The sequence below is a fragment of the Ixodes scapularis genome, unplaced genomic scaffold (genome assembly GCF_016920785.2).
Source record: "Ixodes scapularis isolate PalLabHiFi unplaced genomic scaffold, ASM1692078v2 PGA_scaffold10__122_contigs__length_95168666, whole genome shotgun sequence".
NCBI classification, from domain to species: Eukaryota; Metazoa; Arthropoda; class Arachnida; order Ixodida; family Ixodidae; genus Ixodes; species Ixodes scapularis.
In genome coordinates, this window is record NW_024609836.1 from 21,029,444 (window position 1) to 21,046,214 (window position 16,771).

Sequence of the window (16,771 nt, forward strand, 5' to 3'; positions counted from 1 at the left end):
CTAAAGGGACCCCAAAGTGGCCCCATAGGCGCACCAAGCGAAGCCAGAGTGTTCCGCTGTCGGATGTCGCGATCCCGGCAGTTCGTCGTACAATGCTGGCGAAAAGCGGGAGCGAGCGTCGTCGGGACGTCTTAACTTGTGGCTGCCTTCACTGGAGAGTGACCTGTAGCAGAATCCGCCACATCAACCGGCGCTGCTAGTGCTCTGCCAGGATCGCGACTGGCAACAAGCCTCGTACGACGTCGTCGGGCAGAAATTGAGGGACCACTTTTTGGGCCACGAGTCGAAGACGGGCGCTGTAGTACGGGCGGTCTCATTGCAAAAATCCTACCCTGGAAGGCATCTCCGACTGGCACATTTACCACGTCCTCAAAAGTGGTCCCTCGATCGAGAACGTCGTGCAAGTGTCGTTTCCGGCTACGACCTCGGCAATGTCGCGCGGTGGTGGACATGGCACACGTTTTCCTCTTGACACGGAGGCAGTTGGGACGACAATGGCAACACAGTCTTCTTTTATGGAACGCCTGACGGCCAGGACCTGTGTGACAGCCTGGCTTTCGCGACGTCATTTATTGCCGCTTCGAAACCACTTTGAGACTGTGGGTGGAATGGGACGCGCACCCGTTGGAGGCTTTATATGCGCGCCTCTCTCAAACTTTTCCCTCCCCGCACACGACAGGAACTGTACCTGGCATACTCTCGCGGTGCGAGCCCGTTGGGCGAGGACCTGTCGCCCGACTGCATCACCGCCCTCGAGGAGGTTCTGCTGAGTCGCCCCAGGGAGACAGCGCTGCTTCTCGGCCATGCCGCGGGCCGCCTGGGCGGCGAGTGCGCCGTCGCGCGGCAGCTCTGCCTGCTGCACCTGCGGGCCCTGAGGCTGTGCCTGGGGGAGCTGAAGGGCTCCCTGTCCCGCTACGAGGAGGTGGGCCAGAGGGCCAGGACCCGGCTGTTCATGCTGCTGCACCTGGTCCCAGACCCCCTTGTGGCACTCACTCTACAAGACCCCCAGGCACGCACACTTTGTTTCTCTAAAGTCGGGTCAGTGCGCCCTGGAAATTCTAGGAATATTTTTTCTCGACATTCACAGTCGCTTTTCGCAGTTAAAACAATATCATATAATTTTTTATCTGTCTACTTCCCAGAAACTGGCCTCCCACTATCAACCAATGACTTGTTTTAACATTACTCCAATTCAAATGTTTCTAAGTACCATCGCACCCACTTATAACAGAGTCGGTTATAATGAACTAGCAGCCACAGTCAAACCCATTTATAACAAACAGTAGAAAATGCTACGACCAGTTTGATATAGCAAGTAGTTCGATATAGCAAAAACCATTTACAACGAACTTCCACGATGCGTTCGTTGTAAGGCAAGAGCTTCTTTTTCTTTTTCATCTCTTCGCTTCCACCTTGTAACAAAGTGCTGGAAAGTTTTTTTTTTTTTTTTTGCATGCATGCACAGTTTATTTTTTTAGCTTTTCTCCCTTCTGAATCACTTCTCTTTGTGGGCAACTGCTTTGGGATGAAAAGATTTTTTTTTCTGTGCGTGCGTGCAGGAAGTTTCTTAGCTTCCTCCCTCCTGAATCGCTTCTCTTCGCTCAATTTGTTCGCAGCTTGAGCTTTTAAAATTTTGTTTCTTTCCTACCTTTTCTTGGAAAGGGGGGGGAGACAGGCTAGAAGACCATTGTTTGCGCCTGTTTTCGCAGCTTTCCTGGGGGGAAAAGTTCGATATAGCCAATATGTTGTTCGTTATAAAAAGTACTTTTTACATGCATTTTTATTTAAAATAGACCGATCCACAAATTCCACGCCATCTAGCGGCAGGATTTCAAAACAACGCGCGGGCGCTGCTGGCAACACGCTGGCAACCGCCGACCGCCATTGATAGGGCGACAGATGGAAGCGGGTGCGCAGCGAGTGTTCCTGCAGCTGTAGCCCCCGCTCGATTCTACTCGTACGATTGCGTGCCCCTCTGTAAGCAGAGAGGCGTAAGGGATGATCACGGAAACAAGGTGAGACGTTTTGTTTTGCTAATTAGTCTATCGTCTCATCTTATACTTCGTTGCACCTTATGTGCCAGCGAAGGCAAAGCTGGAAGCGCGAGCACGAAAGCTCCAGGCGTTCAGGCTTTGCTCGAGCGCGCGAGCTGGGGAGAAACGCAAAAAGCGCTGGTCTCGCGCTTTTAGCTTTGGTTTAGCTCGCAGATAAGGTGAAACGAAGTATAGCATGGACTGACCCCAGAGGCTGTGCTAGCGCGAGACGGTAGCCTTAAACTGGCGCTTGCGTTGCACGGGCGCTCGCGCAGCCGCCGACGTGTCGCTTTTAAGCTCTGTTTCACCTAATGTTGTACCGCAGGAAAAGCTGTAAGCGCGAGCTCCTTGCTCTGGGGCAGATCTCGGCGGCACGAGCTCTCGTGCAGTAAGGGCAGCTGTCAACGCTATGAGCTCGCGCTTCCAGCCTTCGCTGCGGTACAACATAAGGTGAAACGGAGTATAGCACGTGCGGCCAACAATAGTCCATGCTAAGCTGAGACGAAGTATAAGGCACGCGAGATTACTGCTTCGTGAAAAAGTTTCGCGTATATGCGTAGAACTTCAAAATGCGCTACACCGCTACTTTGAAACATGAGCTTCGTTCCGCTGAGCCCTAGTTAACATCTGTTATAATTTTTGTTTTCCAGGTGTCTTTCTTTGCTTTTCCGAGCAACCCTGTTTTACGAAGAAAATGGTTGATTGCCATCAAACGAGATGAGGGAAAGCACTTCACCATTTCGAAATTCACGAAGGTGTGTTCAGCACATTTTCAAGAAAAAGACTACCTGTCAAATATTGTTTGTGGCCATCGGTTCCTAAAACAAGATACTGTGCCAAGCGTGTTTGCATTTAACGTAGCGAAAAGACCCCCAAGGAAGGCGCCCCTTCAAAGGATGCCACCGACACCCAAGATTCCCACAGCGGAAAAAGGTGCAACAGACTACACCAGCGCGGACGGCGTCGCCAGCAAAGCTAAAACAAGTGCTACGACCGTTAACGAAAGTGTCGACGGAAACCTAACCAGCTATGATGTCGCAGTTGAGGGGCAGTTCTGCCGACGAAAACAGAGGGGACGCGATGGTCGATGACACAATGAACGCCGCCGTCGACTCTGACGAAAACGAAACCAGCTACGCTGTCTCCGTTGAGGAGAGTGCTCCCGACGAGAACACAAGGGACATGATCGACAACACAGTGAACGCTGCCGCTGACATTGACAACGCCGTTAATGAAGACGGCACTGAAATCATCACTAACACGACCGCCGCCTCAGTTGCAACCTGCGACTCCTCGATGGCCGACGACGCCACCGATATGGACGGGACTGAAACTTTTGCCACCAACCTCCCTACAGATTACACCATAGTTGAGTTGGTGCCCATCACTGAATTACGACGGCTGGAGGAACAGGCTGCATCCCAAGCACAGGTTATCAAAAACTTGCAGATTCAACTGAACAGGTGCAAAGACCAGTTAACACAAGCTGAAGACACCCTGCATCATGCCCAAGCAGAGCTTCAGGCCGCTCTCGCCAAGTGTAGCTCTTTAGAGAAACATGAAGCAGAACTTAAAGAAACTAAGCATGCCCTGTGTAAGTGCCGAAGAGAGCTTGAGCTTGCGCTACAACAGTGTAAAACACTAGAGGCAAAATCAAGTCGCAGATTTTGCATCGATTGTTTTAAGGACAGCCCAGCTGATGTACTCTTCTACACCGGCCTTCCAAGCCATGATCACTTCATGCGTCTTTTAAGGTTCTTAGACCCAGGTGAGGACGGCGAGAATGTAAAAGTTTGGTCCACCACCTACAGTGACAAAGCCAGAAAAGCCGGAAGGCGCTCGATTTTGTCTCCCGCTGAGCAGTTCTTTTTGCTACTCGTCCGCCTTCGTCTTGGACTCTTTGAAAGAGATCTTGCTTACCGCTTTCGAGTTTCTAAGGCTACAGTGTCAAAGGTGTGTATAACGTGGATAAGCTATGTGTATCTACACCTTGGTCAGCAGCACCTGTGGCTGCCAAGGGAGGCTGTGGATGACGCAATGCCACCTGCATTTAAAGATCGCTACCCAACGACAAGGGTCATCTTAGATGCAACCGAGGTAAAGTGCGAAGCCTCCAGCTCGCTCGTGCTGCAGTCGGCTACTTTTTCTCCATATAAATCTACAAACACGTTTAAGGGGTTGATCGGCATTTCTCCCGATGGGACAGTAACATTCATATCTGAGCTGTTCACTGGTTCAATGTCAGACAAGGAATGTGTAGAAAAAAGTGGTTTCCTCAAGCTGCCCTTTGATGACGGCGACTCAGTGATGGCTGATAAGGGTTTTAGGATAGAGGAGATGCTGAAAAAAATCAATGTTCGACTGAATATACCCCCATTCCTTCGTAAAGGTTACTTTACGACTGAAGAGGTAAAGGAGACGGAACAGATCGCTTCTCTCCGCATACACGTGGAACGACGAATTCAAAGGATTAAGAATTTCCACATATTTGACCGGCCGGTTCAGATTTCACTTGCTCCAGTTGTCAGCGAAATGTGGGCGATTTGCGTGGCTCTCACCAACTTCCAAAGTCCTCTGATGAAAGCCTCCGATGACTAAAGCATTTGGCTCTCTTAGAAAAAGCTCCTCTTTCTACAGTGATTTGTCTACCCTCAGTAAGTAAATGTCAGTGTGAGGTAAATGCTTTGCCACTTTGTGAATAGTCTTTTGTCATGAATAAAGAGACAGTATTTGAATGCAAGGTATGCACTGAAACAGCGTGCCTTCATGCTTTATTCCTCTGCCGTTTCAAGTTTCAACTAAACAAAACAAAAAAATGAGGTAGACTTATACCTCCTTATATAACTTTATTTACAAAGGCTGCACTGCTAATAATTCACAAAATTTATACAGCTGGGCTGGTGCACATTACGTTATAGACTGCTAACAGTTCCCTAAATCAAACAAGATCAAAGCAAACAATATGAAGGCTCATGGTCTCGACAACAGTGCAAACAGTGTTCTTGAAAATAAACTAAGCAAGGAAAATGACCAAGGCAGGTCAAGGCGTGTACCCAACTGGCAGTGCAAACATTCGCCGACAAGCCTAACAGCTGCACTGACAGTTACGCAAAGGGGAAAGGCTCTGCAACTGCCGTAGCTTGTCATTAAATGCCCGTGTTGCAAGTTGGAACACTCTTATTCTCTATTAGTTTTTTTTTAGTTACTGTCCGATATTTTTGTAGGCTAAATCGATGCGAAATGAATGAACGCTCATGATCTCGATAACAAACAAACAATGTTCTCGAAAAAAACGCTAAGAAAGGTAGCAAAGATGACCAAGGCAGGTCGAGGCGTGTACTCAACTGGCAATGGAAACATTCACCGACAAGCCCCAACGGTTGATTGGACAGTTATGCAATAAGGAAAGGCTCTGCAACTGTCATAGTTTGTCAATAAATGCCCATGTTGCAAGTTGGAACAATCTCTTATCCTGTATTAGATTCTTTTTAGTTACTGCCCAATATTTTTGTAGTTTAAATCGATGCGAAATGAATGAAACCTCATGGTCTCGACAACAGTACACAGTGTTCTCGGAAATACACTAAGAAAGGTACCAAAAATTACCAAAGCAGGTTGAGGCGTGTACCCAACTGGCAGTGTAAACAATCGCCGACAAGCCCCAACGGTTGCATGGACAGTTATGCCATGGCCAAAGGCTCTCCAACCGTCGAGTTTCGTTAATAAATGCTTCTTCTGTCGGTAGCAAGCATAGCCTATTCTGCACCATACTTTTTTTGCTTTCTGTCAGTTATTCTTGTAACTTAACTAGCACCCTCTTGACCAGGTCGAGGTTCTCTCTGGTCTGACCTACCCACTTGATAGGGTAGTAGAGTCTCAAAATAAAACTTGTCGAGCACCTCCTTGCACTTAATCCAACTAGAAGGGCAAAATCGAATCCGTTCTATGATCAAGAAGTTCTGACAATATACCACAAAATCTCCCCAGGTAACGCCAGAAAGGGCCATCTGTCCCAATAGCTGGTAGTAATGGCTATGGTCACGCTTTAGCGTGTACACACCTGCGGCATCCTTTACTACAAAAAAGCTCTTAGAGTCGGGAGTGGCACAGTTCCACATAGTGTAAGGGCACTTGACCTCGACAACCCCGTGAGGAGGTGTCTCGGCTGGATCAAAAACGCGCCTGTCTGGGGACGCTCCCAACCATGGCGAAGAGGGGTTCACCATGAGGCCACAGCAGGTAGTCTGGATCTGGTGACCACGAGACCGCAGAGTCTTTTCATAGTGCATCACGGCATGGGGCTCCTGGGTGATACCATGCCTGAAATAAACAAGTACAGCAAAAATGCTGTTATCAGGAATCTTCACTCCCAAGAGAGAGAATAGAAAATAAACAATCCCTGCTCCCCTGAAAAAAGATAAAAAAAAAAAAAGATTATAGGCAAAGGGCACGACCAGCACTGTTACAGAAGATGGCAGGACAAAACATTACAGGTCTGGGTTCCGACTGTTTTGGGAACGAATATTCAACGGCTCTTTATGTTTCATTTTATGATCATCTGCTAATCCTCTCTTTGATGGCTACATTCTACTGTTTGTTTTCGGAACTGCCAAATGATCCTACCAGCTCGCAGGTTGACCTCTCGGCTATTAGGGCATGAAAGTGTGACAGATGCACAAATGCCGAACGCTATATGAAATGCCAAATGTCATACGAGACGCCAAAGGCAACCGGACACCAAACATAACTAGGCGCCGAAACTGAACGGACTGGATTCTCGTGCAGACTGTGGTCGTGACGAGTGAGGGCATGTGTTCTGCAACTCGTTTAATCGAGATGAACAAGTTCGGCAACGATTTACTGCAGTGGTGTATCAGGTTAGGTGAACTTGTGGGAGAGTGCCTTTCTCGTCAACGCATTGCGGTTAGGCTTAAGCATTTGCCGCGTCGCAAATGCGGAAGGAGTGGGGGAGGCAATGACAAGGCCAATTTTTATTTAGACGTGACTTATATTTGTCAAATGTTGCACATGATCCTTCATAGCCTTATTGTGAATCATTGAAGTGTGACAAAGGTTTTACAATGTCTTTTTGTGCCTACCCTGATGGCCTAAAGAGCTGAAGATAGCCTTCACAGGGTCACTTAAGCCTAGACAGCGATTACGAAGGAGAGCCGGCAAGGTACCGTCAGCTTCTGTCGTCTTTCTTCGGGTCATTTCGCTTGCCATGACAACATGAATTGACATTGCAAATAAACAATGTGCACTGAATAGACCTTTTGCAAAATCCCCCAAGCACCCCGGCCCGCACGTGAGGAATTGTGAGAGAAGCTGTCCCTCGCCGTTGCTACCGATTCCTGTCGCGCTGTTAGCTGTTCATTTTGGTTCAATTTGACCCACGCGCAGTCGAGACGAGCCGTTTAAGAATACCCGCGCACATGTCATAGGGGTAGGCGGAGCTCTGAATCAACAATCGCGACGCGAGAGCCGAGTGCGCTGTGATTTGGCCGCTCGCACTCGCTTCGTTGACTTGCACTGTAGTGTATGCCTTCGAGTGCCGCTTACTTGACCAACATACAGCACGCCGCTTTGCTGCCGCGAATCATTTGTCCGAATGTTTGCGAAGCTGACGCACATGCAACGCTGCGGCGCCTGACAACTGTGCATTGCGGCGCGAGCCCTTCGCACGCGCCGGTGGCCCAGAGTCGCGGCTTGTATACATTGGTTGCACGTGACGTCATTCAAAGGGTGCTACGATGATCACCAGAGAGGAGGGCAAGAAGAAGCTCCGCTCTTATCAGGGCTCCCTTTTGTGCCTCCCGGATTTGCACAGTCGTCGCTATTCTCCCCCCAGAAAATTATAGAAGATTAGCCCGTCACTCAAAATTCTTACAAAAGCAGCTTCCCTCTCCTCCTCTTACATGGAGGCCAAAAATATGCGACGTGACGTCAATGCAACCTATGTATGTGCTTATGGTATTCCTTCTTAATCTATCTGCTAAGCGGTTGTCAGTTGCAAACAGCCTTTTCCAAGTGCTGACAACTACGCGCCGCTGCGTGCAGTTGTCAGGCGCCGCAGCGTTGGATATGCCGAACGGTGTCACGGTTTCGCAGGCATTCGGACAAATGATTTGTGGCGACAAAGCAGCATGCTCTATCTTGGTCAAGTAAGTGGCACTCCAAGGCATACATTACAGTCGGCGGCGTCCACACAGAATGAATCGCCGCATGTCGCAATATTCATGCAAAGTTTTGCAGTGTAATGAGCCTCGGTAATTTCACTGAGGCCGTGAAGTAGTCAGACATTGCCAGGAAGACGTAGAATCAACAATTCCAACGCTTGAGAAACAGCATGGGGACTCACACCGACACCGACAACCTTATATAGCAAATGGTTTGTTTATGGGACGGCATGCTTCTTGCTCACACTCCACTGCGCATGTGCGGCACCGGTGGCATCCGCTAGGGGCGCTTTGGTTTGTTTGTGAACATGAATTGGTCTATAGGACCGTTAGTGTTAATCTCCGCTCTGTTGATCGACAAGTTGGTAGGTTTTGCACTCTGCCGGTTGCAGTGTTTTTGCAGGCCCTGGTACAGCTTAATAGCTTCGAACATCAACATTGATATCTAGAGTCACCGTTTGAGAGCTCCATCTGCCGTTTGGATCACTCAGTAGACGCTCCTTTGGAATCGAGGAAGCTGCTACTGAACGAACCAAATAAAAGCTTTGATTCAATGCGAGAATTTTTGCATGCATGCATAGCCAAGCTACTCTCCTCTGAGGAAGACCAAAATATCTGGGTAATGTACCTTCTAAAAGAGTTACATTGCATAGAAAAGTTAAGCACTCACTTGACTGCCCTGACTTGAGACAAGTCCTTCTCTTCAGTGAGGTTCCGAAGCCCGACATCAGTCCACGATTCTCTAATCAGGACTGCTCCAAAGGTGGACGCTGTGAGTCTGTTGGTGCGAGCAGCCTTCCATGTAGCGCTCTTTGACTGCTGCCGGCTGTTCTTCTCAAGCTGGCTTGCTTGGTCCGGAGTGAGAACCAGCTCCTAAGTGGACAAAGGCAAGATAATGGGCAACTGAAGGCTGGATATAGTCGGGAGCCTCTGTACCGGGGCTAAGACACCATGTGCTCCTTGATTTCTATGAGATGGTTAGACCCAAGCAGAAATTCGGAGGTCAGTTAAGCAAGGAGAATTTTTTTTTTGTTTATTAGATATATTGGAGATTTGTAGTAAGGGGGATTAAAAGATATTTATAGGAAGCGTGTGGCACCTAAGAGGACGCGCCGCTTCGCCGCCAATGGTTGCATCGGCGTTGCACTGCGGGAGCCAAACCAGCGGAGTGGATGAGCACCGAGTTACTCCCATTCCCACCTTGTAGTATGCACATGCTCCATCCACGACTTGCAGCACAAGTCTTCCCACTCAAGGTCCTCAGTGTGTGTCAAAGCATCTCCTTGGCATTCAAAAACCTATCTGCATTCAGCGCTGCATCTCCTGGATTGAGTTGGAGCCCCCTTCACTCCGTCGTGTTCCTTTGTTTATCTGTTTCCGTTTTTGAATGATGAGTTTGCGGCACGCTGGTTTACCAGAACATGCTTTTAGAAATTGGTTGCGCGTCCGGCGACAGCTCGACAGCTACTACATATTCAGGAGCGAGTCAGTGCTTGATTACAAACATAACGTAAGTAGATTGCTTGTCCACGACTTTCTGCGTGCTTCTCTGCTTATCTCTGTGTGTTTTCGATGAGTCTGATGCAAAGTGGTTCGCCGAAACATGCTTCTACAAATTGGTTGTGCATCCGACAGCTCAACAGTTACCACATGACAAATTCATGGATCCTTGTGATTACAATATTGAACGTAAGTAGTTTTCGTTCCCATTTTAATTGGTCGCTTCTCATTCGCTGTCGACGCAGTAATGTATGAGAAACTGGACATAAAGATGAGGTAGCTTCTTGAGTTTGCACGTTTTTCGCCTGCGTACGAATTAGTGGCTCCGTGTTTTCAAGTCTCATCGCTTCTGCAAAATGGTTAGTGTCAATGTGCTACTGCAGTGACTACAAAAGAGATTGGAGGCGGCGTCCAAACTGCTCCTCGATAGGGTGCTTCGATAAACGTCCCTCTGGTATAGATCCACCCTACTCCTCGAGGCTCGTGCTGGGTTACTTTTCCCAGGGCTGACCAGAAGCAGTCCCTGCCTTTTTGATAGCTACCTTCGTGGCCTCGAGGCAAGACGATAGACAAGCGGTCCCCGGTCAGCAGGTTGGAACCGAGGTGACCTGGGCCGGCTTGCTAGAACAGCGTCTCAGCTGAGACTGGGCGAAGGAAAGCACTGCAAAGGCTGGGGCGCGCGAGCGTCTTGAGACGGGACTTGAGTTCCGCTCAGCTCGTGCGCTGGCTTTGGCAGTGCTTTCTTTCACCCAGTCTCAGCTGAGACGCTGATTCTAGCAAGCCGGCCCTGGTGCCCTTACAAAAGAAAAGGTGGTCCTCCACTGGTGCATGCCACATGGCTTTTGTTTGTTTGGCATGAAGCAGCTTCATCGGATACTAATCGGGAGCTACACAGGAATCCAGAGGCTTTAGTACTAGCGGCTGAGCCGAGGAATGCTGACGCACGATTCAGTTGTTCCCCATTTCTGCAGTACTGCCCGTCTTTGAAGTATTTTATGTGACGAAAAACTAAAAACCTTCGTTCTGGGCAAAAAAGTGTTCGTAATAATGTGCACAATTCACGAAGCAAAACCTCGTTTTCGACATTTCGGTGTTCCGCTCACTGTGTACGCAATGGGATCGCTACCCGCTCTTGCAGCCAGCCGTCCTGTTAGATAGCTCCGCCAAGACACGGCGGCGCCACCATCTTGTCTCACACCTCCTATGGCAGCTTGTTCTCTGCCATTTGTTTTTTGTGACACTGTGTTTTGAGGTTACGTACACAACCCGAGGTTTTGAAAGAAATTTGCGGGATTTCTGTTTGACACTAAAAAACAAAAATAAAATCAATAGAAACGAAAACACATACAGTAACTTGCGGTTAGGAATGTGCAGGGACTGTCTGGTGAAAAGTGGATAGGTCATGAAAACTACCATGACCCTTACTTTCAGCTATTGTTAATGGTCTCATTGAAGGTACTCACTGATGCAAATTTTCCCATTAGATTGTGAAATATCTCTATTTCATATGTACTAATTCATTTCAGTACCCACCAAGGCATGAACCGTATTATACTCTTTGATCACTGAATATGGTATGTGACGATAAAGCAAGCTAGAACAATACCTTAAAAAGTGACCTTTCAGCATCACTGAGGCTCCGTGCACCAGGCCCGAAAGTGTCCGACAGGGGGAAAAGCACTGGCCAGCTGGGCAGTGCAGTGCTTGAGGCATCTCTGCCACAGGGAGCAATGTTCGGGCTGACATGCACCATAAACCCGTGTGGCGTGAGTGGTTGCTGGTAGGAGATGGGGCTGCCCTCGGGGACTTGTCCAAACATCGACGCTGTGATCAGTACCTGCACAGTCCGCAGGTGTTTGGCAAAAGGGGAGTCCCCGAGGTTGCCGAGGTCATTTCCCAGGCGATGCATGGCCTGCTGCATGCCTGCCAGGTCTCTTGGTCGTTTTCTGGCGTCGTACAGCCTTGACCCCTGTGCTTTTGAAGGTCCTCCTTCCCGTGCACTTCTCCAATCCAGTTCCGCGACGCTGGCAGCACAGATTTGCGAACCACGGGGCCGACGCCACTGCTGCGGCAGCTCCGTGCACGTCACCTCGGGAGGTGCTTCCGTGTACCCCTGCCCCTTAAGGAGCACGATTAGCCTCAGAAGGGCTAAGGCGTGGTTACAAAGGCCTTCTTTTGCGGCGCACTGGCAGCTGCACTCCGAAATAGAGCCGTCCGCAGCGATCGTTGTCGACACGCTGTACGGCTTACCGGTCTTCCTTTGGCTTCGGTAGCACCGCCCGCGCACAACGACGGCGGTCGCATTCCTGCGTACGCAATATGCGGGCGTTAAAAGAGAATAACCATAGGCTACTTAACGACCAGCGATCGCTAATGTGGAATCGTCAACTCACCCATTAAGACATGTCGTTTCCAGCGACGATGGCTCAAGGTAACTTTCCGTTACGAACTTGTAACTACGCCGCCGGTTACGGTCGCTCGTTTTCCGGGCGGCGTAGTACTCGTTAACCTTGTCGGTTTTGAAGTCCTGCGAGATCTTGCTTAAACTCTTAGTCCATACGAGGCTGGTAGCAGCAGCACTAGGACCAGCGACTACAACGGACGCCATATCAATGGCCGCTCCCCCCCAAACCAGCGTTGCCTGTCGTACTTCACAAGACCGCCAAAACAGGCGTCTCACAGTTGCCGGAAACAATTTCGGGAAGGGTCTATTTTCGTGAGTTCGATATTGACAATATTTCGCTGTACGTGGGTTCGCTCTAAACGGGTGTATAGTGTAGTGATTACGATTTCCCAATCCTCTTTGCACTTTTTTGATGTACAGGATGAGTGAAAGGGATCGATAACTGTTCGAATGGCCTGCATAAATCGGTTCCCGAAGGTATCGTGCGAAGATTTTATGTGGAAGTGGCCGAAGAATGTGCATCAAGTGTATAAGAATTTCACCGAACAAACTTACCCAAGTAAGAAGTTGGGAATGAAATAACTTGAAATCTCCACCTACGACGATTGTCTGCCAATTAAAGGTGCTGATCTGCCGCAACAACCAACGGATGGCGGCTTGTAAGATCGCAGGCGGCCACGACGGACGCTTCCCGCGACCTTGGCAATAGCAGACAATGTTTCTGAGCCAGAAGCGACAAGCTTTTTTTCTGCACGAATTGTCAGTGCACGATTATTCGATTCTTCCAATGAAACATAAAAAATTAAGGTAAAATGAAAACAACAAAACAAATGTGTTACCAGTCTTTTTTTTACGGTTGTTTTTCGTTAATATCATCTGCTTTGCACAAGCTGGTTGTCACCACGTCTCTTTTCTTCGCTGCAACTTTGGTTTGTGCTGTTTCGGGGTGCAAGTGGTCTTCATAGTGCGCTTAGCTCTCAAGGAGCTAGTGAAGGTTGATCTCTGGTACGGGGAGGGCCAGAGGACGAAAGAGCTCCGCTGTGAATGTTTTTGGGCGGAGTTTTGGCGGTGACCTCCAGGCTGCCCTACAATTCTACGCTGGGTGAGGTGTCTCAACGAGGAGGTAAACATCCAAAACGAGCCACCTACAAAAGCGATTGCCGAAGATGACACCGAAAAATATGCACTACTCGGTGCCTTCATTGCCGACTGACCCACCTGCCGACGCGGAGACTACTGCTGACATCTGTTGACTGTTGCGCCAATCGAGCACCTTTGATTAGCACGTGGGCGCCATAGGTAGGGACTTCAAGTTTTTCATTTCAAACTTTTTACTTTGATAAGTTCAGTGAAAGTTTTATGCACTTAATGCACATTGGCCAGCCACATCTGTGCAAGATTTAAGCTTGATACGTTGAGAAACAAACTTTTTTTGTCTCTTCAGTCATCAATCCTTTTGACTTGCCCTGTGTTTGTGCCTTTATTTAGGGAACGAAATGGGATGGCACCTGCAGAAATTGCAAAATTTTGCCATAATTACAAAAAAAAAAATTCATATTTATTAGTAGCGTATTTTCTCGCATAACGAACACACTTTTTTCTCTGAAAAATGAACACATATTTGGGGGCTGCATTCATTACGCGGGGTAAAATTTTTGCACTTACACACTTCGTGCAAATGTCATATTAGGTGACAATATGACACGGCAAGGTACTGTGGCACTTCTCCACTGCTGGAGGCGCACCCACGGCTGGTCGGGGCTGCACCACAGTAACCATGCTTTATAAATTGTGAACCTTTACAGGGTGCTTTGGGCATACCTTTTGCCGAAAGAAAAGCGCCCTACGAAGCTCGCTCAGCACGGGGAGCGACGCGACCGTTTTTAGGCCCAACCGCTTTCATGATTTCACTGTCCGAAAGCGGACCACAGACGATGGTGTCTTTGTTGACATGCATCTGATAGGCAAAGAATATTCGGGGCTGGGCAATTCCTCGACCCAAGCTTCGTCAAGTGTGCGCGCTGCTCGGTTTCACGGTTGATCACTTCTGCAATTACGAACCTGCAGCCATTATGAGAGCGGCTTGGCTTGGCTTCACATTGCCTGACCGCTTGGCGGCAAAAGAAAATTGGCTTGGTGGCTCGCTAAGTTGGACGCAATTCAAGACTCGCATAGCCGGAAATTGGAGGTACGTTCATTACTCGAGGGAAAAATAAAATTTCAAATATTGGTACCCGTTGTGGGAAGTTCATTCATTATGCGAGTAAATACGGTAAGTCCCAGACTGCCGGACTTTGCTGCTGCGGCTGCCTTCCAGAACAGGCACCTGGCAATGCTGCAAAGGCGGTCGGTTGCAGCCTCTCCATCGTCATCTGTTCTGCACTACTTATCTGGGAAACAGCTTTTCCGCATTGACAAGCCGTCGTGGCATGCCATGTACACACTGCTAGCAACAACATACCGACATAGAATCTAAGATGGCCGCTTCTTAGTGTAGGGTGGTGATTTGGGCCTGTTGGTAACAGTTAAACGTCATAAAAAACACCCTCAGATAAACAGGGACGAAGAACGGGTAAAGGATACGACAGGACAACGGCTGAATCGCAACTGAAGTTTATTGAAAGAAAAGTGAACCAAAAAAACTTGTTAAACAGATTACACACATAGAGATTAAAAACACACGCCCACCAGGCGACCAGAAGTGCGGATACATGGCCTCAAAACTTCACACTCATGTTCGATTGCAGATACAGTACCTGCCTCTCAGACAACGCCACCAATGGCTGACTGACACATCTGTCTGCCATCGAAGAGATAATGAACCCTTCAATTATCTCTCGAGTCATTTTTTCCCGGTGTCTGCCCACAACAGTTACGTCAGCAAAAGAGGGGAGACAAGAGCAATCTCTGCAATGTAGCACTAGAAGTCCCCCTACCGTTGCTTTGAGGGAGTATCTGTGCTCTCTTACCAAAGAAAAGTGAACCAAAGAAACTTCAAGTTTCTTTGGTTCACTTTTCTTTCAATAAACTTCAGTTGCGAGTCAGCGGTTGTCCTGTCGTGTTCTTTACCCGTTCTTCGTCCCTGTTTATCTGAGGCTGTTTTTCCTCATATTTACCTTCTCAGTGCTTGGTGTTTCCCACTGATCGCTTCCTACGATTTTATCCGAAAAATCTAACTTTCGGACATGAAGCTATCCGAAACATTGGTCATGAATATGCGCCATTTCTATCGGGTAGGTCACGGTTCCTCCGTTAGGTCCTTAATATCGAATCAGTTCGAAGTATCAGCGTTGTAAAAATCTGTCAATGGCTGCCCGTGTAATTTTTTTTTTCCACCTTACTTTTATGGAGTTCAGATACGACGAAGACACAGATATAGTGAATTGATTTCCGATTCCTGTTGACTCGGTTATAACCTGTCTCAACGGCGCATCAATCTAAAAGTAACGTGTATATAAACATATTGCTAAGATATCCGTATCTGCCATTTAAAAGCTAATATATGCTATCACGTTGGTTGGGTGCCTCTGCATGCATAATCGAAGTGGGCACGTGTGCTTTGCTGGTTATGAATTGAAGAAGGGAAGTGCATAGGGATTGCTGGCGGCAGTTTCTGGGAACCTCTCGGATTGCACCCTCTGCAGTGGACCAAGGGAGCTCTGGAGGCGGTCTTTGGCGACCTCCTGGACCTGATGGACGGAGGAGTTCTCGGGGAACGTGAGGTCTGGGAGAGCCTGGTATGCCGCGAGTCGGCGCTGCTGCCCCGGGCGTTTGCCGACTGCGAGAATGAGCGCCACGGACGCTTGCGGTCGGATGCCGGGGGCCACACCCTGGCGGTGTGCGAGGACACCGGTCGGCTCGACGTCCGGGAAGCCTTCCTCAAGTCCCTCGTCTCCGGGGAACATTTTGTGGACTCCGTCCTGGTACGTCCTTGCTCTTCAAACTGCCCTTAAAATTTGCTCATAAAGTTGATAATCCCCTCAACCGTTTTGGGCAAGTATACCGTATTTGCACGAATATAACGAAAAGGCAGGTTTTGATGCCTTCAAAAAAAAAAAAAAAAAAAAAAATTACTATTATAACGCGAGTGGAGGCCACGTAAATTTACCGCACTCGAGAATATAGCAGAAGTGAAAAGGCAATGGAAATAGAGGAAATATCAGATTGTTTTGACTGTATACTCATCCTCTCTGCTCAGGTCCCTATGTTTGCAATTCACTTAACGACTTCCCAGATATGCAGCAGCACGGCCCGTTTGTCTGTTCCTTTTTTTTTTACGAGTGAGTTCCTAGGTAGCCCACAAGCAAAGTGAGGCAAAAAGCAGAAGCTCCCACACACAAACACCAGACCACTTTGGAGCAGAAACTAAAAAAATGCGCAGGTAGAAAAGACTGCTGGACCCCATACACAATCACACTCATTCTTGTTCTGGTCCTTCCACACGAACAAACGATTCGTGTTGAACGATTGCGTAAGAACGGTTAGTGGTCTTGGCTTGGCTCGTGTTGACATGACTTGGCCTGGCCTGGCTTGGCTTGGCTTGAATTGGCTAGTGTCCGCATTCCCATCTGACGGGCTGCGTTTCTGCAGCATCCTTTTCAGCGGTGCGTTGTACAAACACATAACCAATAAAAATGCTTTTTATGTCTTCTATT

The 16,771-nt window shown here is 48.4% G+C and overlaps 2 protein-coding genes across 2 annotated transcripts in view; one reads left to right on the forward strand and one right to left on the reverse strand.

The window, feature by feature from the left end:
• Nucleotides 1-683: 683 nt before the first annotated feature.
• The window catches only part of LOC8042925 (zinc finger FYVE domain-containing protein 26), a 207,899-nt gene continuing 191,811 nt past the window's right edge, over nucleotides 684-16,771 (forward strand). Inside the window, exons 1-2 of the mRNA XM_029966725.4 lie at nucleotides 684-1,009; nucleotides 15,761-16,039. Coding sequence (XP_029822585.3) covers nucleotides 953-1,009; nucleotides 15,761-16,039 — 336 coding nt within the window. The 5' untranslated portion in view covers nucleotides 684-952. The remainder of the gene's footprint in view (nucleotides 1,010-15,760; nucleotides 16,040-16,771) is intronic.
• On the reverse strand, nucleotides 11,307-12,320 carry LOC115312866. Its single transcript, XM_029971806.2, has 2 exons — nucleotides 12,106-12,320; nucleotides 11,307-12,018 (listed from the first exon to the last, which is right to left on the reverse strand). The coding sequence occupies exons 1-2, from the start codon at nucleotides 12,318-12,320 to the stop codon at nucleotides 11,307-11,309; spliced, it is 927 nt and encodes a 308-aa protein (XP_029827666.2).